We start from the raw sequence: 26,606 nt of genomic DNA, 5'->3' as shown, positions 1-26,606 counted from the left end.
TTTTGGAAAAAGGCTGCAATGAAACAAAGAGTGAAAAATTTAAAGGGGTCTGAATACTTTCCGTACCCACTGTATCTACACCTCAGACTGCCAGCCGTTTGCCAAGTCTAAACAGGGTGGGATAGCCTCAAAGATAGAAAGAAGGGGCAGCGTGTAGATGTGCAATGCAGGGCAGAAGTCCAGAAATGTCTGAATGGGGGTGGTTGCCAAATAGTGAGATATAATACCTATAATTCAAAAGGTAAATTAAGGCATGCAGGATATATATGAGCAATTAATTACAAGAAATGTTGCTGTTGGACGAATAATGACAGAGGGAGAAAGATAACGTATGTGTGCTTGCAGGTAGAATTAACTGCCAAGGAGCGAAAGAGGGAAAAAAGTGAAAAGGCATTTTCCCTCTGTTGGTGCTTTGGTGTAGGAGTGATAGGGGTTTTGTGTGGCTGTTGTTGGGGTTAGGGTTTTCCTTCTATTCACCATGCATACAAATGATGCTGGGAAAAAACTCCCACCTGAATCAATCTTTGGGTTACTCCCTGAATGCGGAAAATCAATCTTCTGATAATCACCGCTTATCCCTTTCTCCCAGGTGGCCTGGAAATCCAGACCCAAATCGAAAGATTAACAGTCCGGCATTGAGTAATGAGGGGCGGCCCTAAGCGTGCATTTGAAAATCTCACTGCATGCAATTGGATAACACAACGACCAATCCCAACAACAACGCTGGACGACGTATCCAGAGGCCCATACCAGCGGAGCTAGCTGGTAGATTAAAGTGTCGTCATCTGTTCAGCTCGCCTCTGGCCCGCCTATATCAGATACACCGATGATGATTGGTGCAGCTCGGCTACAAGGGTAAAGGTAATGAGCATCAATACTGGCTGCCAGAGTAACTAGCAGATTCAATTGTGATCTTGCGGGAACTGTAGATTTCCAGAGTATCTCGCCAAGGCTAGGCCAACCAAATAATCACCACTGTCATTCGATGTCAACACAATCACAGTCGCTCGCTCCGTTTGTCAATAGCAACAACAGGAAAACATCATAAAAGGTAATTAAGCCATCCTGCTGACAGTCCCATTTAAGTGAATAAAGTAAGGAAGGCAACTGAAGTTAAAGTGTAGTGTGCAATAGCAATGTAACAAGGAGACTCAGGTCAGAGTGAGGTTACTGCTGTCATCTGAGTAATTACCTGGGAAGACATTGCTACGCTCTCTGCCTTTCCAAGATTTCTCAAGAATTAAAATGCAATCCAAAGGGTAATGTCAACTGTGTCAATGTGACTTTGACATGTCCAGTAGAATCTTAGGTGCTATTAAATCAATACTTGATCACCTACAGTTTGAAACCAATTTCTGTCTACACTGAAAGAAAGACAACATATTGATTATAGCTCTCACGGAAAAACCTTTTAAAAAGATGAATGAGATTCCCGGCAATGTCACAAACCAATATTCTCCCCAGGTGAGTTTGGAGTAAGGGATGCATTCAGAGGCAACACTTACAGCGCATCTCATGTGATTTACTACGCCCATTATAAATTATTCATATTTACTTTTAAAATCATTTATTTATGCCCAGGGAGGTTTCGGATTGATATGAAACGAGTGCACATTGTGATACTGTATAGTTTTCTCCGTAAAGAGCAGCTTTAAACCTGGTTTTAGCTTGGACATGGTCTCTTTGCATATTCAACAAATTAATTCAACCACAGACACAGCTCCGCCTAAACGCCCCTACAGATGTTTTTCCCTCATTACTTAAGATCTACAGTACAGCACTACAGGATGGGGCCAGCATGAGACAGTAATATAATAAGGTAACTGTGCATAAGGGCTCCAACTAACAAGTATTTTCAACACATTCTCATAATTAAACAACATTATAGGTTGATTTTCAAAGACTCCCAATCTGACCGTTCTATTTACTGTCGTGGTTTAATCATGTGACTGTTCTATTTGAATATAACGAGCGCCTTTTAAACATGTAGCAAACACCTGAAAAAACATCAGGGATTGGCTTTAAATGAGTGATAATAAAATAAGGATGAACGTCATTGCGTCACAGACTAAAACTCTGTTCATTTCAAAATGAAAGTTGACTTTTTACGGATTTGGTTTGACCGTCCACCAGCCCATCTGCCGAATTATTTTCTCGATTCATCGTTATGTCTAAAACTGTCTGAAAATGTTGAAAACGGCAATCACCTTTTCCTAGAATCTTTCTTCACATCACGAATATATTAAAAAATTAAAGAACCATTACTCTGTATAAAAAGTGGAAAATCATCACATTTCAGCAGCTTGAACCAGTCAATGTTTTGTATTTCCACTTGAAAAATGACTGACAGGATTTATTGATTAATATAATAGTTGCCAGTTAATTTAATGTTGATCCACTTATTAATTTATCAACAAATTACATGTAATAACTAAAAAAAGTGGATTAAAATTTAAAGGGGCACTCCACACAAAAAATTCTGGAACTACACAACCTGGAGTTTGACAGAAGAAGGGTGAAATGGTTAGTATGTTAGAGTTTTGGAGAGAAAAATAACCTTAGCTCGGCTCGAGTCTACATATTGGAGGTGTGGGGTTTAAAAGACGTTGGGATTTAGGATGCAAGAAGGGTCTAACCAATTTGCATTTTTAAAATAATAAAACAAAAATTGGGTTTTGGAGTCCCTGCTATAACTTTTACCATCCTTATAAAAAAATCGGATTCTTGTAAGTCCACCAACATTAGTGAAGGGTAATTACTAAATTGTTGGCCTACACATTTAAGTTACTCTGTAGTAAGTTTAAGCATCGAGAACGGGTTCCAACTTGGAATCGTTTTAGTATCGGATTCGTTTGGACAATCTGGTTTGGAATCCAATCCTCGGTTCCAAATTTAACATGTGAAAGTAATGGTTTCCATGGCAGCCACTGTACTTCCAGGCACATTGTTGTGTTCCAGCAATGGAAAATTGTAAGCGGGGTTGTAGTGTGGCTTTATTACACATTGAAAAACATCCCGGTGAAACTGTAAATCAAAACTGAATCGATAACAACCGGAATCAAAAGGAAGAATGGGAATTAGAATCAGAATTGTTGAAATCAAGATGATGCCCAACCCTGCTCTTTAGGGAGCGGTGGGGAAATATTCAATGCACACATCACTAGGTGGCATAATCAAGCTGAGTGGTCAAACCGGGTCAGTGTATCTGTATATCTGTGCATGTCTGTATTCACACCTTAGTTTCAGCCTGCTGACCAGCCTGTTAAAATCTCTAGTTCGGTCTTTCATCCCCTCTCTCCTATTTCAGTACTTGTATTTGTTGTAAAAAATATTGAATAAAAGAGGATAAAGAAGAGAGGATGGGATGATGTAAGAACTGGAAACAGTGTCACTTCAGTGTGTCTAACATCAAACATCAACTTCATGCACACTCTGACAGCCTTTGCTTCTGTCAGATACAACTCACCTTTGCATTACATTTGCATAATTCACAAAGTTCGACATGCAAACATTATGCATGTTGCTGGTGAGTGGACTGCTCTTTTCCTGTGTTTGTTGCTCAGTGTTGAGAATGGACATTTTGTTTGCAAGTCTCTAATACGGTTGGCGATTATCCCCGCTGACACAGGCAACACACTCTTTTTGTGTCAGGAGTGAAAAACAGACAGTCCCATCAATAACTACACCTCCAACTACTGTCGAGGCACATGACACTCGAGGATGGACAGTCAACTAGGTAAAAGGTAACAAAAAGGGGCTTTCTCTTGTAAATTTAAATCCGTTTAACCAATGAGTGTTCAAGACATTTAAAGCAATTGCTCATAACAAGATTCAAAATTAGATTAAAGAGGATCTATTGTGCTTCTTATTAGATTCACTGAGTTTCTTCTAGAACATGTTTCCTTAGCTTCATGTTAAAACAACACTTTATTTTTCTCATATTGCCCATGGCTACTGCATCTGTATTCACCCTCTGTTTGAGACGCTCTGTTGGAGACGGTCTTTTTAACCCCTTTTTAACCCACTTTTCACCATTGCAACTCCTTAATTATGTTAATGATGTAAATACTGTATCATAATAATTCCTTTAACTATGTAAATACCGTCCATATTCACAGTCCTTATAATTCTTTATTTATATTTCTACTATTTGTGCAACTGCAACACAGAGTTTCCCTTCGGGGATCGATAAAGTATTTCTGATTCTGATCCTGACCATATCAAATGGCCATATCTGTCCTACGTGCTTAACCGCTTTGGCTTTGGGGATATATTTTGCAAATGGGTGGGACTGCTTTGTACTGGATCTACTGCGGAAGTCTTGACCAACAGTGTGGTTTCTAAACACTTTCTATCTAGAAGCTGCCCGCAACGGAGTCCCTTATCACCATCGCTATTCATTCTTCCTATGGAACCACTTGATATAGTGGTGAGGGGACATACTGGCATATGTAAAGTTTGAGAAGGTCATTGAGGGATGTGCATGATATGTACAGAGAAGACGGAATAATGTCTTTTGCAGAAATATCAACTAAATATGACATTCCAAAGAGTTTTTTTTTTTTTTAAATATCTCCAGATTAGAAGCTTTGTAGCCTCATCTCAATACCATTTATTAGATTTGCCTGTAATTTCCTCATTAGAGTCGGCAGTTATAAAAAACTCTTATGATAAAGGTTTAATTTCATATTTGAATGACTTATTTGTGTCTGGGTCCATTGAATCCTCCAAACCTAAGTTAAGACAATGGAAAGAAGATATAGATGATGAAATACCATTGAAAAGTCTGTAATGAGGCATGTAAGAAGGCTCGGAGACAGTCAACATTGACCTGAAATCTTAACAGTATAAATGCTTGATGTGAGTATACATAGCCCCAGTTGACTTGCACAAACTTGATGATAACATTCCTGATACATGCATCAACTGCAATGAGGCAAGAAGCACCATCTAGCAATATGTATGCAGGAAAATGAAAACCTTTTGGCAATATTTTATTAATATGATCCATCAAATACACTGGATCCTAAACTTTTCATTCTGGGTATATATCCTACAAATATACAATTTTAAATGAAAGAGTTTAGATTTGTAGACGTGTATTTTACAAGGTGAACCTACAAGACTCGGGATGTGGATCAAAGGAATGGTGTCAATCATGTCAATGGAAAAGATAACGTATACTCTTAGACGTAAACAGAATATTTGACGCTATTTGGAGACCTTTTTATGTGCTTCCTAAGACATAATGTTAATGTTGAAACTACTTCAGCAACAAGCCCTGGGGGAGGAGGGTAGCACTGGGATCTTGAATATTGATTGGAGAAGCACCCTCTATCTTAACTTTTAACCTCTTGTCTAATTATTTTTTTAACATATCATTTTTTTCAATCCCTTTCAACATGTTTTCTTATATTATAATTTGTTGTCACTATTATGTTTCTTCTAATTTAATTTGTATATGTTATATTACATATGTGGCATATACAGCATGTTATTTCTTTGTTTGTATCCAGAGGGTGGGTGGGGCGATGGGAGGGAGAACAATGTGAAAAATGTTTGCTGGGTTCTGTATAATTGTTGTACCCTGTATAACTTGATGTGATTAGCAAAATTAAATTCAATGAACACAATAAAAAAAATTTTTTTTAAAGTATAGCGGGGGTTTTCTACCTCTTCCTCTGCTAGACTTGATACATTTGAGCTGTTGTGAACCGTTAAGTTCAGTCTGTGGGGTTTATAACAAACGGCGATTGTCTTGAATCTGTGGATCAGAGGTAAATTAGGGTTAGGGGTAGATTGGCGGTTCGATCGTGGTCTCCTCCATCCACATGTCAAAGTGTCCTTGAGCAAGACACTGAAAGTTGCTGCCTGGACGCTGTTAGCTGTCCACAGCTCCTTATGCTTAGGATGGGTTAAATGCACACATTGAAATTTGCTGCACTGTACTGTATGCTTGTGTGATGAATAATACATATTTTTACATTGTTCCTATTCTCACAGCAGCTGCTTTATGTGGATCTACGGATACGGCAGTGGACCAGAATTTTGCCAGCCAATTTAATTTCCAAGCTGTCATCAGTATGGAAATTAAATTCCAAAATTAAATTCCTGACTAAATTAAAATGCAGCTTTAGTAGAAGTGACTAACAAACTCTTAAGTGGGAAAAGGCAGCAGTTGGCAGGTTGCTGGGAAATGGTGCAGGTCGGCAGCGTCCTCACAAAATAAAATGGTAAACATTTTCATCTTCTCAAAATCAAGTGAAGATTTGAAGAGAAATGAGAGAAAACAGAAGAAATCACCAATAGGATATCTGGAGTGAGCATTAAGTTGGCTTTCTCAAAAAAACAAGACTTGTTAAGAAGGGAATAAGAATGAAAAGGACACCAAAATAAAGGTCTATGTTCAGTTACAAAAGTGTGCAAAAATGTTGCATTTATTCTCCAAGAGCTTAATTTGAACATGTGCGTCCCAATGGGCCTTGAAGAAGAAAGTCTTTTTTGACAAGTGATTGCAGTTGTATTTAGTTTTGGCTTGATTTTTGATGTAGTCGTGGGCGAAATCCAATCCAGAATCGGTTGACAGTTGGTGTGTTATTTATTCACAGATTTTTAGTGTTAACCCCCTAACAAATAATACCCCTACAAAAACTTTACTCAACATTGTTGTTGCTTATTTAGTCATGTATTTTTTAATGTAAGACAAATTCTCAGATAACATCAAAAAGATAACATCTCTCACTAAATGCATCTGTATCAGTACGCAGATACCTTAAGGCCGCAACTAAAGATAAATTCTCATAATTGTTAAATCTGCTGGTTATTTACTTATTAGACTGTTTGCTCTATGAAACATCAAAAACAATCAAAAATCCTCGGCACAATTTTCTAAATACCAAGTCAATGTTGTCAAATGTCAAAAAACCACCTAATCATTGCACCTCTAGAACAGCTTAAACGCCTGAAAGTGAAGGTGCACAATCCCACCATCCTCCTCCTCGACATCACCATCGAGGAGGTAGGACACCTGAGGGAAACTCAAACAGAGCAGAGGGTTATGCGCACCATCCTAGAGTCTTTGACTTGGCTGAACAGTTGCCAGTTGTCTTCAGGCTGAACGCTGACTTTGCTCACCAACCAGTCAGCTAGAAGTCTAAGCCTCTGAAAGTACCAGCATCATCGATTGGCATCACAACCTCCAATCTCAAAATAGGCAAGTCACTCACATCAAGCTAGACATTTAAGTTTGTGTAGGGAGGTTTATGGGTAAAGGGGTGCAAATATTCTAAATATAGCGTACACATGTACTTGTTTTGTTAGGTGTCTTAAATAAATTGTGTTCCAGGACAATGCTTTTCTTTCATGTTGGTACTCCTGCATGATTCTCCCAAAACTGAGGGTGTGCTAACAGTAATATACTGCAGGCTGACTATCGATAAGTAACCTCATAAAACCCCTCGGCAAAATAGGCGAAATATCCCTTTCAAGTTCATCAACATGAATTTGTCAGACCAGCACTTTAAATAACTTGGCTGAACAGTTGCGAGTTGCCTTCAGGCTTAAAGCTGACTTTGCTCACCAGAAGGGAACCAGGCAGCTGTAAGTCTACAGCCTGTAGAACCACCAGCGACATCGATTGGCCTTCCGTAAGTCTTCGGTTCACCATTCCAACCTCCAATCTCTAAATAGGCAAGTCACTCACGTCGAGCTATGTAAGCGTGTGTAGGGAAGTTTCTACCTTCTTATCCCTATGTTTTATGGATTTAACAGTTGGACATTTAAAGAAAAGGTTTGCTGAATGTAATATAAAAAAGAGCTATTTACCCACACAGTTGTCAACCATCTATTGTTTTTATATCATTTTGCCCACTTCACATAATTGCCCACTCGGATTTTGCATATTAACAAACACAGGCAGTAAAACTGATTGCTCAAATAGATCACAATTTCCAGTTGTCCTTTTTTAGCTCATCGGCTTTTGTTTGCTGTTGTTTACGAGTGTTTTGTAGAAATTGCCAGGTTATTATCTGCTAAAGGCAATTTCCATTAAATTGTTTGTGGAAATGATGCTGCAAGAAAATAACCTTTTCAAGGACAGATACTGAAACAAATGTAGACTGGTTATTTGATGGTCCAAGTCAAGCCCGGGCTCCATCCATTTCTGTTAGAGAATCCGTTCCTTGTTATTCATTAGGCTTTCATTTCCCTGGAGAGCCAAAACAAGAGCCAACAGTGTTAGGAAAGTTAGAAAGTAAAAAACTAATTTTAGTTTTTCTTGAACCAAACATGCTAATTCATCTCCGACAGCTTTATACTTTCAAAGAATCCCGAGGAAAATGAAGTTTATAGATCACATTAGGAGGTCTGTGACTTTTCAGATAGGATCAAACTTGGAGTGGAGAATTTGGGGGCAAAATAATTATGGAACACAATCCCTCTACCTGCAACCTATAAACTATCAAACTGGTCCTGTGGAGTTCTTTGAGGACAATCCGGGGGACTGTGTGGACAAGGACAGGTTTTGCTCTGCCAAGCTCCACTTACAAACAATTGTCAACTCATTTGAAAACTGGGGTTATAAATAATTTAATACATGCTCATTAAACCTTTAACACCATTACCACATTACCATTTTACACACCCAGGTAGATCTTTGCTACAATGTAATGGTTTGCATTCAAAGTACTGTATATGTCTCCAACCTTTTCTCACCTCCCTCGATTAAACTCATAGGAATCATTAATAAAGTAACTTGAGTCAGCGGCCCGTTGTGACTACATTACTTAGGGTCAGCAGCAAAACATCCTTAAGTCACCTTAAAAAACGGAGCACATAAAAACAATCACTATCATTTCAAGTCTATGCCATATCTAGAACATTTTCACTGCTTTACCTTGCTATCAGACAACCATTACTGGGACCATACATTTTCTTAATGTATTCCTACACAAAAGGACAACTGTGGTGCACACTGTATAGAGCCGTAGATCAGCTGTTGTGGTCAGACTCTCCTCGGTTTACAGTATGGAATAAAAAAATAAAATTAAAATTAAAATGAGTGATTATGACGAGGACATGGCATTTAATGTGAAAACAAGAGGATAACTTTATGAACTCGAGAGAGGCCGAAGAGCCAAATGAGAGAGAGGAGAAACTTCTGGGGAACCTGGAGGAAAAGTCTGACAGCAAGGTAAAGGGAAAATATTCTAAATATAGTATACACTTAAAGTGAAAAGTGAATTCCTTAGCTTCTTTACCAGTAATCCTGCATGCTTGCCACAATGTATGCAACCTCATTCCATTAATGCATGTTACTAACTCGACTTTAACTCTTTCCCGGAGTCTTGTGCTCTCTCGCCCCTCTCCTTTCTCCTACTATCGCTTCCTGCAGGCGCTTTTGGCTCTGGATCTGTGGTTGGAGTCACCTGCTGCCTCCATGTTCCTGCTCGACACCCTCTGCTACAATTCTCCATGTCTCTCTCTGTCTGTCTGTGTCTCGTTCTTTCTCTCTCTCTCTCTCTCTCTCTCTCTCTCTCTGTCTCCCTCTTCCCCTACCCCACACCGGTCGAGGCAGATGCCCCCCCCACCTTGAGCTATGGTTCTGCTCGAGGTTTCTGCTTCTTAAAGGAAGTGTCCTTGCCTCTGTGGCCTAGTGCTGGGTCTTGGTGGGAACTGTTGGCTTCCTGTAAATAACATCCCAGAGTACGGTCTAGACCTGCTCTTTATGGCAAGCACAAAGAGATAACTGTTGTTGTGATTTAGCGCTATATAAATAAAATTGAAATTGAATTGAATGACATTCATTTTGTGCTACCCATTATTAATCCTTTGCATAATGTTAGAAGTTAGAAAGTTAGAAATGTATTCATTTAGAAACACAGTACTAATGAGGAAATCCAAGCACCTAAACAACCAGAAAGTTTTGTTGTTTCCTCCACATTAAGACTCTTGATGGAATTTGTATTTTGAAGTGATTGCAGTTACCACAGCTAAATTCCAACCTCACAAACACTAGTCCACTGAGGTTTTCATAAGAACCAAGCACTTCCAGGAGTCCCATCTGGTGGACCTGAACTGTCTAACACCTAATAGTTGAGTCAATATCAGCACCCCCTCATGGTCTGGTTGGCTATGACACTGACGAGAACCGTCTGCCAGGCCTAGTGGAGATTGACATCTCATGGGTCTTTCTCTGTGGGGTGAAGATTTGTGATACAATTGAATAGTCTCAAATGTCTCAACCATTCAATCATTCAGTTTATACGTACAGATCTTTAAAAAAATCTGAATAACTCAATAACTCACATTTTCAAAACAAAGCAGTTGCTGTTCCAAAATTGTTGTTTTCCATGCCCTACATAGAACTTCCTTGTCACAGTATCTGCCTGAGAACTCAGGCTAGCTTCAACCTGACTCCTACCACTGAAATATCAAACTGAGCCTTGTGAGTGTTTTTTAGGCAGACTTGGCAGAGCCCACCAGCAGCAAAACACAATAGCCAAAGTAATTTAATTGCCTCATAAATTGTAATACACTCTGGGCTCACTGCTCATACAAATACTTTTCATACCTCTGATTCACATTCTGACGACATCAAAAGCCATGACTTGCGTAAATGAAAGCCTGTGACTATACAAAATGGCATGCTTTCACACCCTCCTTCTCATCAGGCTGAGATTCAGCTGATCACTTTCACTTTTCTCAAAGTGAAATATACTACCCAAACAAGCCTTTAATTTAATTTTACAACTATAACTACGTATTACCAACGTAAGATGTCTTTCTGAGAATGACACACCACTTCTGTTGATGATGAACAACCAGAGATATTGGGGTCAAAAATATGCGGCACTCCAGAGATGCTCTTGATTGTTTTTGGACAACATTATTTGACACTAATGGTCTGACCAATTCTCTCATACTACCTGTGGGTTTGCAGTATTTACTATGATACATTTAGATTATTTTCCTATTTCCTTGCAGTGTCTGACGACACAACTTCTGAAAAGGTCTTTAAAAAACCAACATGACCGAGACAATCAATCATCATCCCAATGAGCCAATCAAAAACACAGAAGCACTCCCTTTAACCTCTCCCTTTGCGGTTATTATTTCTAGCATTGCGACAGCTATTCATTAATTATGGTTAAAGCTGTAGATTGGGAGAGCACAGCGCTGACAGCCTCTGACCTTGTCAGAGTCGTCTAGTTCTGCAGCTGTAGAGCAGGTGCAGTGCAACTCCCTGAGCTACAACACGCAACAGGTACACTAACAGGGACACATACACAAAGCTGGCAACTCCAAAATCACACCCAGAGAGTTTGATCCTCCATCTTACCCTCCATAAGCTCCAAATGTGAAACTCCTTTTCCTCTGAGGCATCCTGCTGAACAGCTGATGAGGCTCCCCAGGTGAGCACAGGTATTAGTGCAGTTTACAACACCAGGCTACCTCCTGCTTATTCTGTCTCTGTTCCTTTCTCTATGCTGCTCTCCTCTCTTTCTACATCTCTCTCCTCCCTCCTTGTCTCAACCTTTATCCAGTGTGTGTGTGTGTTTTTGTCTGAGAGTATTTTATGTGTGTACACACCTCGGCCCTCCCTCCTTGTGTCTCCTCTGTGCTCTCTGGCTAAGTAGCTTCCATCTCAGCCAGATTAAGAGAAAGGTGCATCTGGCTGTCCCGTTGTCCTGGAAACAAACAAGACTATTTTTTGGCTCTATCTGGCTTGTTCTTTCTCATTCCCAGCAAGAAGAGGGAACAAGACACTTACATTTCCTTCCTAGGTCCAGTGAAGGCAACTTCCCCCTTTGCCAATCAACTCTGACAAGCAATTCACATGTAGTGAATCACAAGACCTCTTTTTTTAATTTATTTTGGGGCATTTTTAGCTTGAAGACAGCTGAAGAAATGAAAGGGGAGAGAGAGAGGGGGAGCGACATGCAGCAAAGGGCCGCAGGGCGGAGCCAAACCTGGGCCCACGTCATCGAGCAGCCAACCTCCAGATACGGGCACCCGCTCTACCAACTGAGCTGTCCGGGCGGCCCTCACTAGAGCTCTTTGGTCGAGAACAGGTCTTGTAAGAAATAGGCATGTAGACCTGAAGACATGTAGACCTAACAGCACACTTTGAGACAGGATTCATGTTCTGGTATGTTTTCAGGGCTGCAACTAACGGATATTTTTATTTCATTGATCTGCAAATTGTTTTTGTCTATTAAATGTCAGAAAAAAGTGAAATGTTGTAATTTCCAATGGACCAAGGAGTTGTATTCAAATAGTTTTTTCTGTATTATTTTTGGAAGCTTTTCCCTTTATTGTATACGGAACCCCGGAGGGGACATGGAGAAAAAAAAAAGACCAAAAGAAAGAGATAAATTACATGTCCTAGGGATAAACACTTTTGTTTGATCTTATCTTGGTTTTGCAAGATTCCGAGATTTATTTGCGAGCTCTTGACTTTGACATGTATAAAAAGAAGAAAAAAAAAAAGAGGTGCTGGGACAAACACTTTTGCGAGATCTTGAATTTGACATGGAGGGGGGGAAAACAAAGTACATGTTTGTTTGTTTTTTCCCCTCCATATCTTCTCTGGGCTCTGTAATTGTACTGTGGATAGACAGGAAAGGGGGAGGACTCAGCCAACTTGGGGCACACACTCTTACTGGGTGAGCCAAATAACTTGTTAGTTTTAGTTTTATTTGACCAACAATCCATAACTCAAATACATTTTGTTTATTATTAAAGACATTAGACCCACGTTTGTTTTAGTGGTTTTGTCACATTTTTATTTGACAAAACCACTAAAACAATTTATCAATTTTCAAAATAGTTGCTGGTTACTTTTATAATAACCGACTAAATGATTAAAGTATATAGATTGACTTAGGATCAACATTAAAGCCAAACCTCAAATCTGCCATTACAGAGGCAGCAGTCACTGAACTCAAGTTATAATGCATCAGCTTAATCACTTATGTGCAATATTAAAGGTCCCATGGCATGAAAAGTCACTTTATGAGTTTTTTAAACATTAATATGCGTTCACCCAGCCTGCCTATGGTCCCCCAGCAACTATGATTGGCGATAGGTGTAAACTGAGCCCTGGGAATCCTGCTCCGACTTTGAGAAAATGAAATCTCAGATGGGCATGGAATCTGGAATCTTGCTCCTTATGAGGTCATAAGGGGCAAGGTTACCTCCCCTTTCTCTGCTTTTACACCCAGAGAAATTGACCCACCCATGAGAGAGAGACAGCATGGCTTTCAAACCAGCAAAGTGGCAGTTGGTTAAGGCCACAACCCCAGTGTGCAACTTTAAACCTCTGCAGATATACTAATGCTGCCCATGTTTAGACTAAAATATTTCTTTCTTTACTCTTTGGGAGGGCTCAGTGATCTGGCGTGTTTGTACTGTGCTGGGATTGCAATGTCAAGGTGCCATGCCAGTCATTTGGCACACCTGCTTTTCCTTTTGACAGGACTATTGTTGAAGAGTCAGTTTAGAACCTAATGATTGCAAGTTTGCTGTCAGATTACCTGGTTCACATCTTAGATGACAACTAAATTGGACTGAAAAGAGGGCAAACCAAATGATCTGATTTACACAAGTCTCTCCTGTTACCTGACCTATTTCAACCTGGTTATTCCAGCTCTATAACCCACATTTGAAGATTTTGCCGTGATCCCACTTCTCCTCAAAGAACCCAGAACAACATGTTTGCCACTGAAACTCTGCATTATAGTTCTTTCATAAGTGTCTGAACTCACTAGGTAATCAAATGGAGAGCCTAGTCAAAGTGAGCCCTACATCAGGGTATGAGGAAAGTGACATCTTTCCCAATCGGCTGGCCGAGCAAGTCTGTTTATGGTCAAACATGAGAGGGCAATCTTACATCCCCATCCTTCTCTTCTCCTTCCTCTCTATGTCATCTCTTTCTCGCCCTCGCTCTCTCTCTGCATCCTCCTCTCTGCTCTTCTCTCCATTCATGTCCTCCCTCTGCTTGTGGCGGCGGTCCCGCTGCCTCTCTTCCACACAGGTTTATCTTAGTAAATTACAACGTGTTCTGCCATGATGAGACAGTATATCCTACCCTACCCTGTCAGGTCCAAGTGCATTTATTGTCCTGTTGTTACCCTAAGCATCTGCGATAATGTGGGGGTGCTGATGACTCCCCTGTTGACCTGTTGTGATTTTATTAGATCTGGCTGGACTCTGGCCAGACATGGGCTATAAATCATATTACAAGCTTAGAGGAGAGGACACAGGAATGTGCCATACATATCCACAGTGTCCCCCACCAAGGTCCTTCAGCTCCTTTACTGATTGATATTGATACCGATGGACCTGCATTGACACTTGCCTCGTTGCTATTTTGTTTCTTAATAAAGAACAATCAATCATCTTTTATGACAATGGACCTGAATTGTTCGTTTTGGGACCAACGCATTTTTATTAGGATAGTAAAGTGTAGAAAAACAGCAACTTACAATAGCAGAATAGTGCATTTTGTCACATATCTGGGGCATGACCTCAGGACTAATGTCAAACTTGTTACTGCAGCTCAAGTAATGTAGTTTCAAGAGAGATATTTTGACTGTTGCTTTCCCCTTGTCCCTCAAAAAATGTCCTTTGTGAGCATGTGGGAAGAGCAAAAAAAGAAGCTATTCATAGTGATTTGTGTGAGGTACATTAAAGGGCAGTTTTGTGCAATTAGTCCATGTCCACGGGTTTCATTTGGGAGACGTGGCAGGCTGGCTGGAGTGCTCTTCTAAAGCATGTCAGCCTTGAGTGTAAGGACTTGACTTGCAATGGGAGGACGAGGATGGTAATGAGAGGCCGTCCTCCACAAGCTGAGGATCAGTTCACCCTGAAACACTGCTGTCACAGCGCTAGGTAAATAGACCGAAAAAACAAACAACAATAGGACGGAACTTGGTGAGTAACACTATAAGAAGTAGAAAATTTGAAGTAAAAGTTTCTTGTCTACAATCGTTTGTTTTGGACAAAGGGATTACGACACAGACAAAAACCCAGAGGGCTTGTCTAGTCTTGTGGTTAAAACTGCAGTTCACATCTCTGCACTTGCAACAGATTGCTGCCTTGATCAGCTATCTGAATATACAGTAGCTGATATACAGCATGGTGAGCACGAACACATTGGCTGTCCAAATGTCCACACTCTCCTCAGGTAGAATAGTCAGTAAAGCTTCATGTGCAGCAACTGCTCTTCTCATGTGGGTCTCTTAAGGACAAAGAAGCAAATACTGTACAGTGGGAACAGCAAAGCACAACACAGACACATTAAATATTTACCAGCTGTGAGCACAACTACACCCCTGACAAGATAATAGGGACAGGGGCTTGAAATGCTCACAGTCGTGTTTTCATTTTGGTTTTTTGACTGACGTTCTGTGGGCCAAAATGCATTTTTGCTTTGCTTCAAACAGCACCATTAATTTTATTTTCAGTGGGATATTTTTTTCAACCCTACAAGCAGCGAATGTCAGCATCACAAACCCGTTAGTTAAAAGTAAAGACTTTGATCAATTGCATTTCAAGCGCTGTTCAACAGCGACCCCCAAATTTCAAGTATTTACCATTGAATGATGAAGCTGAATATTAAAATTGCATTCAGGGTTTTATGCATGAAAGGCAAACAGGGAAGAGGAAGCCAAATGAAAAAAAGGAAGGCAAAAGACTAATCAAGTTGTCTTGGAGCAACATTACCCCTCACTGTTAGCCATGGGAACTACTTTTCATCCTCTCAAGCAGCTGAGTGTCTCAGGGGCTGTTTGAGAGCTCGGTTTGACACCAACAAATTGGAATTTTAAGCAGACCGCCTATGATGAGTTTCACAGCAAAGAGAAAAGACAACAGCAAAGAGACGCACGAGCTCACGAACAAAAACGTTACAACTTTTTCTTGTTTTCCTGTAGCTTTACGACACTGTCCATTATTCCATTTCAAGTTGTTGCACAAGTTACTGGTCAGTACAGTTGCAAGATTATGGAGAAGAAAATGGCTCTTCAGAGGAAGCCAATGTTCCGTAACCAAATGCAACAAATGAGATTCTCTCTGTCTTCCACAAATTGCGGGAGCAATATCATCAGGCGTGCTGACATTGTATAACACACTCATCAAAGACAGAAAGATTCCAGCAGCAACTCAAGACGCTATTCTTGTCCTCCATTCCCTAACACCCTCTAGATCTGAATGCCATGAATTTCACAACTCCTCTCCAGGTCATTATAACAGAGGAGGATGGGGACTGGGGGCGTCACAGAAAAAAAAAAGAAGTTAGGGGGATAGAAAGAAAAGACGCAAAAGAGAACAAAAGAGAGGTTGTGTGTCTAACAATGGTGATAGGGGTGTGGAAACAGAGCATGATTAGGCATAACAGGATCCAGTTGCCTTGATTTCTACTTTATTTGTTTACGTACACCCTGTTCCTAGTCACACAGATGTTGGAGAGGAGACAAAGAAAGATAATCAAGACACAAATCACACCAACAGAATGGGCGATTTTGTGAATGTTCCCCAAGAGCGATGTAGAGTGAGGGCACAGCGAATAGCAATTTACAGCATCGCTACACTCACACAATCCCGCTGAAAGACCCCAGCAGGACACGTAACTCATCCTCCAGGGTGGAACCAAGAGCAGAAGCCCATTAGAACAAATAAAGAGAGAGATGTGGCGAGGAGGGTCGAGGGAGAGAGAAACCAAGTATATTTTTCATGTAAGGATTGAGTCAAGCAGATGAGAGCCCTGCAGGCCCATCCTTGGAATAATGACTTTGCAGACAGAGGAGCAACAGAGACTCAGTTAGGGGCTGACTTTGATTTATCCACATGAGAAGGCTAAAGAGGAGGCAGCCAGAGATTTCAAATTGTACAGCCTCATCAAAATGATCATTCATTCAGACCTCAGGGCCTGTCCACTGCCAACAACCTCAACCTGACCTGCACAGACGCTTTAGAGTCATCACATTAAAAACTCTTACAAAAAATGCACAGTTCAAAAAGATGTGGCTGTGAATACGAAAAGGACATCGTCGATGCAAACCTGTCCATCAAACAAGATATTTTTGTTGGTTTTCTGTCTTCTTGGCATTTGTGGATGTAACACGTAATTGGGGAGTGGTACTATTCAAATGACCTGTCACTTTGCAGTATAATGACATTTAAGTATCTGAGAGAGTAAGAGAAAATGTCTGATTATGTAACCATATCATCTTCAAGTTTCATAAGTACTGAGCTCTTAAAATAAAGTACATAAAGTAATAATGCATGGTCAGTCTTTCAAAAAGGGCTTATTGATAGAGATTGTTTTTAATTGTATGTTTAATTGCATGCCTAATGATTAGTAATGATTAGTTGATTGATGGCTTAGTCAATCAACTAATAATAATTATTAAACATAAATTAAGTAATATGTCTTGTAAAAGCACCAACAATTCTCCAGTGTGAGGATTTGTCCTACCACTGACAGAGAAAGCGTCAGTGTCATAGAGATTGGTAATGACGGTAATGTTACAAAAACTACACTACCCAGAGGACACTACGTGACTTACCTCAAATCTTGATGAATCACTTAAAGGCAAGCAGTTGGCACACCCTATCAGAAGTTCGCTTATCCACAGGAGGTAGTTAGAAAAAGCTGTCTGATGCCTGTGGTCTGACCGTAACAGATTTTTTACTGCTGAAAACCTAGAAACAAAAAAAAAGCATGTTAAGTTTGTAAGTCGTTAGGTCAGCCGCCCGGCTTCAGAAAGATACAAAAACAACGCGTGTGCCAGAGACAGAAACGTCAACAGAGGTCCACGTCCAACCAGAAACATCAGGTACGGTTCATGAGCTTCAAACTAACGACAACACTGACGTGAGGGAAACAGCTAGCGTTAATGAGGAGACTGCAGCTAGCAACCTTAACGTTACCTTAGTCAACGACACCGACGTCAACAATAACAAGAGCAACGAAACACATGGATATCCCGACTGCTGGTCAAGGGACCAAGTACTGTATTTTTACACCACGAACAGCTGGCTCGTTTTGAAGATAAATTGGGCTCCAAAACATGTAGGAACAACCCCTTTACTTTCAAATAATATTCAAAGTCAATAAAATGTTGTACCAGCAATATCTCAGGTTCTTTTTCACTGTAGAAATCTGAAATGTCAAAATGAATTGCCAATGCAAGAGAATACAGGCACCTTATTTTTCCCACTGGTTTAAAATAATCATGGATTCAATATGTTTGGGTGTTTGGTCTGTTGTTCAGACAAAAAGGCAAAAGGAAGCTACTGATGACATTATTTTGTGCTTCAGTAAATTGCAGTGGGCATTTCTGAGATATTTTAAGTCAGGTGATGAATTCCTTTGTAATCTACTTTAAAAGAGTTTTTGAAGCGTGGGGTGGAAGACCGATACTAGCTTAAGGTGAACTCCAGATTATATTTTTTTGCATGGAATGTAGACTTTGATGTTGTACATTATGTCTTCTATTGCAATCACTTGGGAAGGCTTCAGGGCCAGTATAGAGAAGAGGAAGAGCAAGGTTAATATAACAGCCCCCAATCAACCAACAACATATTGCTACATGAGTACTGTTTGATGACAGAGTTCAGAGATTTTTCACTTACTTGTAAAATCCAACGAGTTTTAGTCCTGTAGTTTTGTAAGTATTATTCTAATAAAATAATATGTTTTACCACTAAAGTGGAAGTTTAGCAGCACCTATTGAGCAACAATTGGATGCTATTTGTTCCCCAATAGCAGAGATCCACAATGCTTTGTGAATCAAATAAAACAAATCACGAGCAACAAGTCCAACAACTTCTTTATTTGAAGAAGATAATTAGACTATGACCAGACCGCTTTATAAGAAGCAGTCTCATACAAAGCTGCAGAAAGCGTGGACGCTTCTGTCCCCCAGCCGGACTGGACACAGAAGACACGGAACTGCTTCCAGCACCATGGACAGCGGCATCATGATAAAAAAGGGTTCCCTTTATCCTGTTGACCATTAGGTGAAAATATCATTGCAAATTGAATTTGCATGTACCAGCACGCTGAACTTTATTTTAAAATATATTCAAGATACATAATTTCCTATGTGTCAGGATAAATAAAAAAAAAAAAATTAAGCAAAAAACATCGGTTATTTTCATTTCATGTAATGCTGAAGCCAGAATAACTCCTATTGATTTTATTTCAGAATAATATCAGATTATTTATCTTTCTTGATTTAGTTTTCAAACATAGCCTACTACACCTCCAGAAAAGACAACTGCAAAGTATGCAGGCATGGCAAAAACAGCTCATTTAATTCATATATGCATAAACTTGAGCTTGGTGGAAGCTTAACAGGCGCGGTTCGGTTCAAATTATGCTTCCTGGAGCCAATCTGAGCTAATTTCTCATATGTCAGATGTTATATGTTAAGTCATATGTTAATCTGAAACTGTCAAAAGGGAATAGATGGAAATATCACAACTTTAACCTTCCCAGAATCCTTCTTTTTATGTTTTTGCCAAATGTCTAAAACACTAAAAACCTGTTAGCAAACACTTACAGAGCAACATGAGCATCCATTGTAAATTTTTTAGTCTCCACTAACCCCTGAGGGAAATATTTGGCTCTTTTGCTGCTAAATGCTCCTCAATGTTCACCAGTTAGTTGCCAATTGTGTGTGCCACTGGTGCATGTGTTTGAATTTGCTTAACGGGCCACCATGAATGGACCACTCACACACATGGACATACACACACTTGCTCCTAACATATGCTCATATGTTTCGACATTTGCATGCTTTTCAACACAACAACATCATTACCATAAAGTACGACCCTAAGACATGCCTGCGTGAAACAGCTGCTGAAGGCGAGGGACTGTGCTTTGTGGTACTGAGGCTCAGAGTGCAGTGTGATCTCCATTTTCATGCCTGTTGGCAAGAGTCCTGGACTTCCTTTGTAGCATCAAAAGGCAAACCCGCTCTTTCATTTGCCTTTGTTCCCACTGTGACATTTCACCTAATCTGACAGCACTGGAATAGTCCAATCCCTACTGTGGCCCTGACCCTTTGAGGGGCCCCAGACTTCAGCTGGGAATTGCTAAGCACGCTCCTATAAGAGACGACTTGCTGTGACAGGATCTATGGGATGGCAATTATCTTATAACTAGAGGTCTGTAAGTCAAATCAAGACCACTCTGACAGGATCAGGATCATCCCTGAATGCATTTCCACAGGACATCTGAGTATTAGAAACAGCACCGTTTAGCATGACGGGAAATATTATGTATCAAATAGGTTGAGAAATTTAATACAACAAATGTTTCAGAAGTCAGTACTACCTCATCGGCTAAGGAAACAAACTGAGCATGACCTGGCTTTATTTTTTAAAGCAGATTAAGTGCACAAATATTAAACAAAAAATCTACACTATCGTTCAAGGACGTGTGATTTTACTCAATATATAAATAGGTAATAATCATCCTTATCAAATGTCAACAGTCTCAAAAAGATTTCAGTGCTCAGACATTTATAAGTGCAGCCAGAGGAAGCTGTTAATTATTATATTATAATTATTCTCAATAATTGAGAGATGTCCATCTCAACCCTTTATTGAAAAGAAATATACAACAGGTTGAGCCTATTTCTACTCTGAATGCTGCTGTTCCTGCTGTTCTGATGTTAGCAATTGTTGAATGCATGTATGTTTGAAAGGGAAGATGAGTATCAGGTCTACTGTAGATCATTTTCCATTTCTAATAAACAGTATTCAAGTCAGGGATGCAGCAAACTCCCGTATCCCAAATTTCAGACCGGAACCAAAGCCAATTCCGGACGTCTGTGTTTTGGAATGATGGATGATGGGCAACATAAGGGCACACCAAGGACAAGACTTCCTTTCCTGTGGGTTAGGCCTACCCCAATGCTCTCTGCTTTTTCACTTTACATGCTCCCACTTTGCAACATCCTCAGTCATCCAAATTGAAATTTTCATTTTTGTGCAACATGACACAGATTAATGTTCCCATCCTGCCTGGAGTAAGCCCTCCAAATTAAATGACAAAATGGGTTGTTTGCGCATGTTCTCAAGAGCAACACAGATAAGAAGAGTTTTTGATCTATGGGCCCCATAAGTAGGACAGCATTGTGTGTATGGGATTATCATATTAATCAAATTGGACACAAAGTTACAGACTTTTTAGTACTTAATACTTCTTTTTGTTTCTATCTCTCTGCTCAAAGAAAGTCAGTGGAAACAAAAGAAGGATTTTATAGATTTCCATTTGATTTGACTAAATCAGACCGCTCAAGCCACATATAAGCTTTGAATAAACTTTGGAATATATTTTGAAAAGAACATGGACTATGGGTTTTGCATTACAAATGTGTTGTAAAGAGATCTTTTTGTGGCCAGCATTCAACGAGAAATTCTTATAGCAAGCAAAACCTTTTTCAATAATCATAGAGCCACCTGACTATTGTTCAAAAACAGACTAAAAGAAAATGTCAACCTAGCTGTTATGTTTAAGGGAACTTTGTCCTGATGGGGGTGATAATAAACATGCAGATATGGTTTTACTCCCCCACAGACAACTCCTCTTTCCTCTCACTGTCCATAACTATCAGGAACAATGTTTCTTTCTTTGTTTTAACTAGTCCACATCAAATTCACCTAAGCACTAGGGGACCTCCAGCGAATCCATGATGCCATTTCATTTACATTTTCCGGAAGCTCGAAAATACTCTGGAATTGCAGGTCAAGACTTCATAGACACCTGTTTTGCCCAAAACACATTGTGATTATTTGGGATTCCAAATGGCTAATTACAAACATGTTAGGGTAGATGTTTATCATTAGTATGTGCTTGCTTAGAGGCAGCGTGTTTCCTTCCAAATGCTCCACTGTCCATTTGGACTAAAGCGTAGTAATTGTAAACACTTGTTTTCTGTTCAGTATGAGGCTACATATCACCAGAAGACATCAAGTAGGGTCGGTCGTTGAGTAATGAAACAGATGTAGTGCAGGGCCTGTTCAAAGCCACTGCAGCAGCAGGGACACATCCTTTAATGTCCAGAGGAAGGACATATTCCTACTTTTGGCTACATTATTTAATGCTAATTTTTGGCAGAGAAAGGCGACGAGGGCCAACGAGAGGCGACGCCACAGCTGGCCATTGTCGCCACTAGTCCCTGGCCATCGGCTTCGTGGGGCCTTAGGAAATGGGATCATTGCTGTGTGGAAATGATAACTATCACTATTGGTAGTATAAGAGATAACCAAAAGGCGATTTGAGGGTGGACGTCATCCCCATGTTAGCAACATGTCCAAAATGCTTGCCCCTTGTTAACCTGCAGTCCCCTTCTCCATCCTCAGTAGCATAGAGAGGGCTGATGGACAGTTACACTGTGTGAGAGATTATTTGCTCCAAGTGTGAATGACTGCTCCAAGTGACAAGGTTACATGTGGAATTGAACACTACCGTAGGCTTTACGCCATATGTTATATGTTATTTTATATGTTGTTTTAGATTAAAAAATAAAACATTTGCACAAAGCAAGCCAATCCACTTTTCCATGTTGACTTTTCCATGTTGATTAGAGCATTAAAATGAGAAAACAAACAATGGGACAAAAAAAAAAATCAAGGGACATTTATAATAGAAGAAAACGGTGATTAATTGCAATATTTATATTATATTCTAAATATATATTACACATTTTAATCGTTTGACAGCACTGCTTTTTACTCAAAAGTCCAGCTGTGTAGTGTAGCGTGTGCAACGGTTTGCTTTTTTTCTAAATCTGATAATTGTGTGACTGTCATGGTGTAACAATAACGTAACCATGGATGCATTAAATGATTGCTTATCATTCTGAAGGAAAAAAATGGATGTAGATGATTTTATTTTAGAGGAAGCATGACATTCTGCACGCGATCACACTGTACACTGAAGTGTCTTCCTACCAGTAAAAGGTATAGATTCATATAGATGAGTATCTAATATGATGGTCTCTGTGCACTGTATAGGTTGAGTAAAAGTAGCAACATTACAGTGTTGAATACTATTTTACAAATAAAAAAGCCCTGCAGTCAAAACCTTAGTTAAGTGCTAAATCATATCCATTATATTAATGGATTATAGTAGTGATTAATTGTGTGCATCCCTTTAATACCACAGCTGGTAAAGTTGGAGCTATTTTTTTTTTACTTTATATACTGCTGTTACCTTGATCTATATAAAAAAATCATAATTTAACAGCACATTAATATTAATAATCTGACTGAAAAAACGGAATGACTAACAATGATACAACAAGTACGTTGATAAAAAATTATCAATGACGCAGTAAACTTAAACAATAGACTGACGGTTTTGTGTGCAAGTGTCCTCCAAACGTCCGCAACAAGATTTTCTAAGACACAAAAAGGGAACTGGCAACCACTGTGTCAATGTGAAATGATGAACAGGATTCTGCACCCACTGAGACTGAGCTGGAATTGCCAGTTTTCACAGTATTGTCAAACCCAGAAGTGATAATAAAGTGCCTTACTTCTGGGCTTGAGATGACAATGTAAGCAATGATCATGTGTCAAGGGAGTCCTCTTTAACCCTGGCTGATATCACGGTATTATGCGAGAATTACGGGATCACAAGATTGTCAGGTTTGGGAAATGTAGCGCTGAAAATGCAGCACGCCCTTCTTAACAGGGTTATCCGTAATTTCAGGTCATGAGCTCTGCTTTCTACATCATTTATTGGACCCAAGGCCTAGAGACCTCACAGCTCAGAGGGGTCAAAGTCAACCTTAAAGTGGACGGCAAGGAGTACGGCAAATTTAAAACAAAAGAGCTGTGGGTTCTATTAAATGTACTGAGCCAAACCCTGCACACACAGGAGCTTTTCAAAGGAATTCACTGAGCGCCAGAGATAACCATCAATGTATAAATGAGTCGATGGTCAAGCCGGAATGGAAAATGAGTCCACAAAACTGACGGAAATGCCAGGACTACATCTGTCACTTCTGTAGGGGTTTTCAGAAAAGTGGAATATATTGCAACCCAAATGACATTTGTGCTGTCAAGTCTGCCAATTTTCTGCATAATATTTTAAATTCTTTGTATAATAAAGTGGGAAAATGTATTTTCAAGATGTGTTTTTTGTTTAATGCAAAGCAGGGCTAGGTGATGTCACTTCATAGCTTAGCAAAGAGAGAAATGAAGCTTAGCGTACTGTATATCAGGAAGTCTTCTATGCTTCACCTCTCTCCCTCTCCCAACCTAATCAGCTGCATTGTTATCAGCTGAGTCCGGGCATCCACACTTTGAGTCACCAGATATTGCCACAATCTCCGTAAGCTGTTGCGTTGCTGCGTTCAAACTTTAAATCTGATCTACTCTGCTGCTGTTAGTTGTTATTACAGGCAAAGACAACGCAACCCTCCTCAATCCCATTCACCTCCGGTTCCCATCATTCCCAGCTCCCAGGGTTCATCCATCATCAGAGGCCCGGCTCCACATTAACATCCATCCAGCTCTTCAGCCTCTTACTTTATCCCTTTATCACCACCACCAGTGTTAGACTCTGTCGGGGGGGGGATACTCCTACATATATCTATGGCCTCTATACCACTAATAATTTAACATTGCAATGGAGTCTAACCACTAAATACTCTTTAATATAATAATACTATGCACCATGTTAATTAAACTTATTTTACTCTTTAATTAGGTCTCTCCTGATTTAACTTTTAACCATCAACACATGAGTTTTTTCCCCATGTCAAGTCACTTCTATGTGTGTCCTTTTCATAGGAGTATGACTGGTTAAAAGGTTTTGGACCTCTATTAAATATCTGGTCCAGTTGATCTTCCAATTATCGGCTTTATAAGATTCAGACGATTCATTTAGAGAAAATATGTATGTATGATGTTTGATTTGATATGAAACATATGATCCTGTATGAGTAAGTCCAAAAATCTAAAATCATTTACAACTGGTTCTTTTTAGGAGGTCTAATTCGTTCAAATACTCAGCTGCCTCACTTACAGATTTAATAAAATGCCACAGTCATTTTTAATGGTTCCAGATTGGTGAGATATGATTTCCTGTGTGAGAGTGTCATCCACTTTGTTAGGCATTCAATTAAAAAAGTAACACGGCACTGGCATTCTTCACAGGGTACCGTTTTTTGAATTCTGAAACCCGAGCTGACAGTTGGCCAAGTCATGAATTATTCACCCTACAGTACAGAGGAAACCGAAACAGATGGCTCTCTTGTTTACTGAAGTGGCTTGCACTACCATGACTGTCGATAACGCAAGAATAGAGGCACTCAACAGTAGTATTGGATATAATCTGAAGTTAAAAAGTTGTCTGCATCCAGTATATGGCTGCAACACAGGACGGAATAGGGAAGAAAAAAAACTGGAGAATAGAAACAGCTTTGTTTAAACAATGATGATTACGTTATCAGCCCACTTTCTTACTGCTTGCATATTCTCACATTGCCAGACGTTTCTCCATGGCGATGTGGAGGAGGGTCTGGCTAGTCCACAAAGCAATCGGGGATGGGAAAAGAACGTGGTCTGGTTTATCTGCATTTCTTTAAACCAATCACAATCGTTTTGGGCGGTGCCAAGCAGCGCTCAGAGCCACGGTGCCTCAGCAGAATAGCCTCAGGAAGGGACTTGTTTTGGTGGAACATGTGTACGTTCAAAAGTTGTTTTGTTGGTGCAACAGAAAACTCAGATTAGACAGATAGTCTAGCTAACTGTCTGGATTTACCCTGCAGAGGTCTGAGAAGCAGTCCTCAGAAATCCACCAGACTTTAGAGCACTGCCCCTGGTGGCTGAAACAGGTAATTGCATGTTTCAAAAATTTGTGGAATAATGACATCTGGAATGCCCATATGGTTCATAAATATTTCATATAACAGAAAACAACTTAATGGTGGTAGGTAATACATCTAATACACCGTGACCCTTTTTGTGGATCTTTTTAAGGCAGTGGATTACTTCTTTGTTTTATTGAATTACGGCACATCCAGATCTTTTTTCTTAACGTTTTATGGTGCGATTGCACTTCGTTTCTGCGTTTGAAGAGGCATCTTGACAGACTGTGTAAAAAGCCAATTTGGAAAGAAATGAGAGCCTGCATTTGATAATAACGCTCAGAATGCCCTCTACTTCCAGATAAATGCAAGGCATAAAGGGTTAGACCATGTTTCCTCCCTAAGCACCCAGTGAACAGGTCTATAATTACAAGGTTGTGCACTAAAACCTCTTTTAGTTTCACATCAGCATCAATGCCATTTCAGTACTGAAGCTCAGAGTCTTTATGAATACGCAGGGTTCAAAGAGCTGCATGCTGCTGACTGCCAGTGCTGCTGACTGCCCGTGCTGCTGACTGCCCGTGCTGCTGACTGCCCGTGCTGCTGACTGTCCGTGCTGCTGACTGTCCGTGCTGCTGACTGCCTGTGCTGCTGACTGCCTGTGCTGCTGACTGTCCGTGCTGCTGACTGTCAGTGCTGCTGACTGCCCATGCTGCTGACTGCCTGTGCTGCTGACTGCCCATGCTGCTGACTGCCCGTGCTGCT

The 26,606-nt window shown here is 40.0% G+C and overlaps 1 protein-coding gene across 5 annotated transcripts in view; it reads right to left on the bottom strand.

Moving 5' to 3' along the window:
* Positions 1-26,606, bottom strand: part of si:dkey-166d12.2 (rap1 GTPase-activating protein 1) — an 89,011-nt gene that overhangs the window by 61,708 nt on the left and 697 nt on the right. The window contains exon 1 of one of the 5 annotated variants that reach the window (XM_034868312.1): positions 11,339-11,455. The exons of 2 other annotated variants lie outside the window; for them this stretch is intronic. In XM_034868312.1, coding sequence (XP_034724203.1) covers positions 11,339-11,382 — 44 coding nt within the window. In that variant the 5' untranslated portion in view covers positions 11,383-11,455. Of the gene's footprint in view, positions 1-11,338; positions 11,456-26,606 lie in introns of those variants that run through there. 2 more of the 5 variants (XM_034868315.1, XM_034868313.1) reach the window with 2 other exon arrangements.

This window comes from Etheostoma cragini, chromosome 4 (assembly GCF_013103735.1).
Source record: "Etheostoma cragini isolate CJK2018 chromosome 4, CSU_Ecrag_1.0, whole genome shotgun sequence".
Taxonomy (NCBI): Eukaryota; Metazoa; Chordata; class Actinopteri; order Perciformes; family Percidae; genus Etheostoma; species Etheostoma cragini.
The sequence above is the reverse complement of the archived record's forward strand: the minus strand, read 5'-3'. Positions and strand labels throughout refer to the sequence as shown.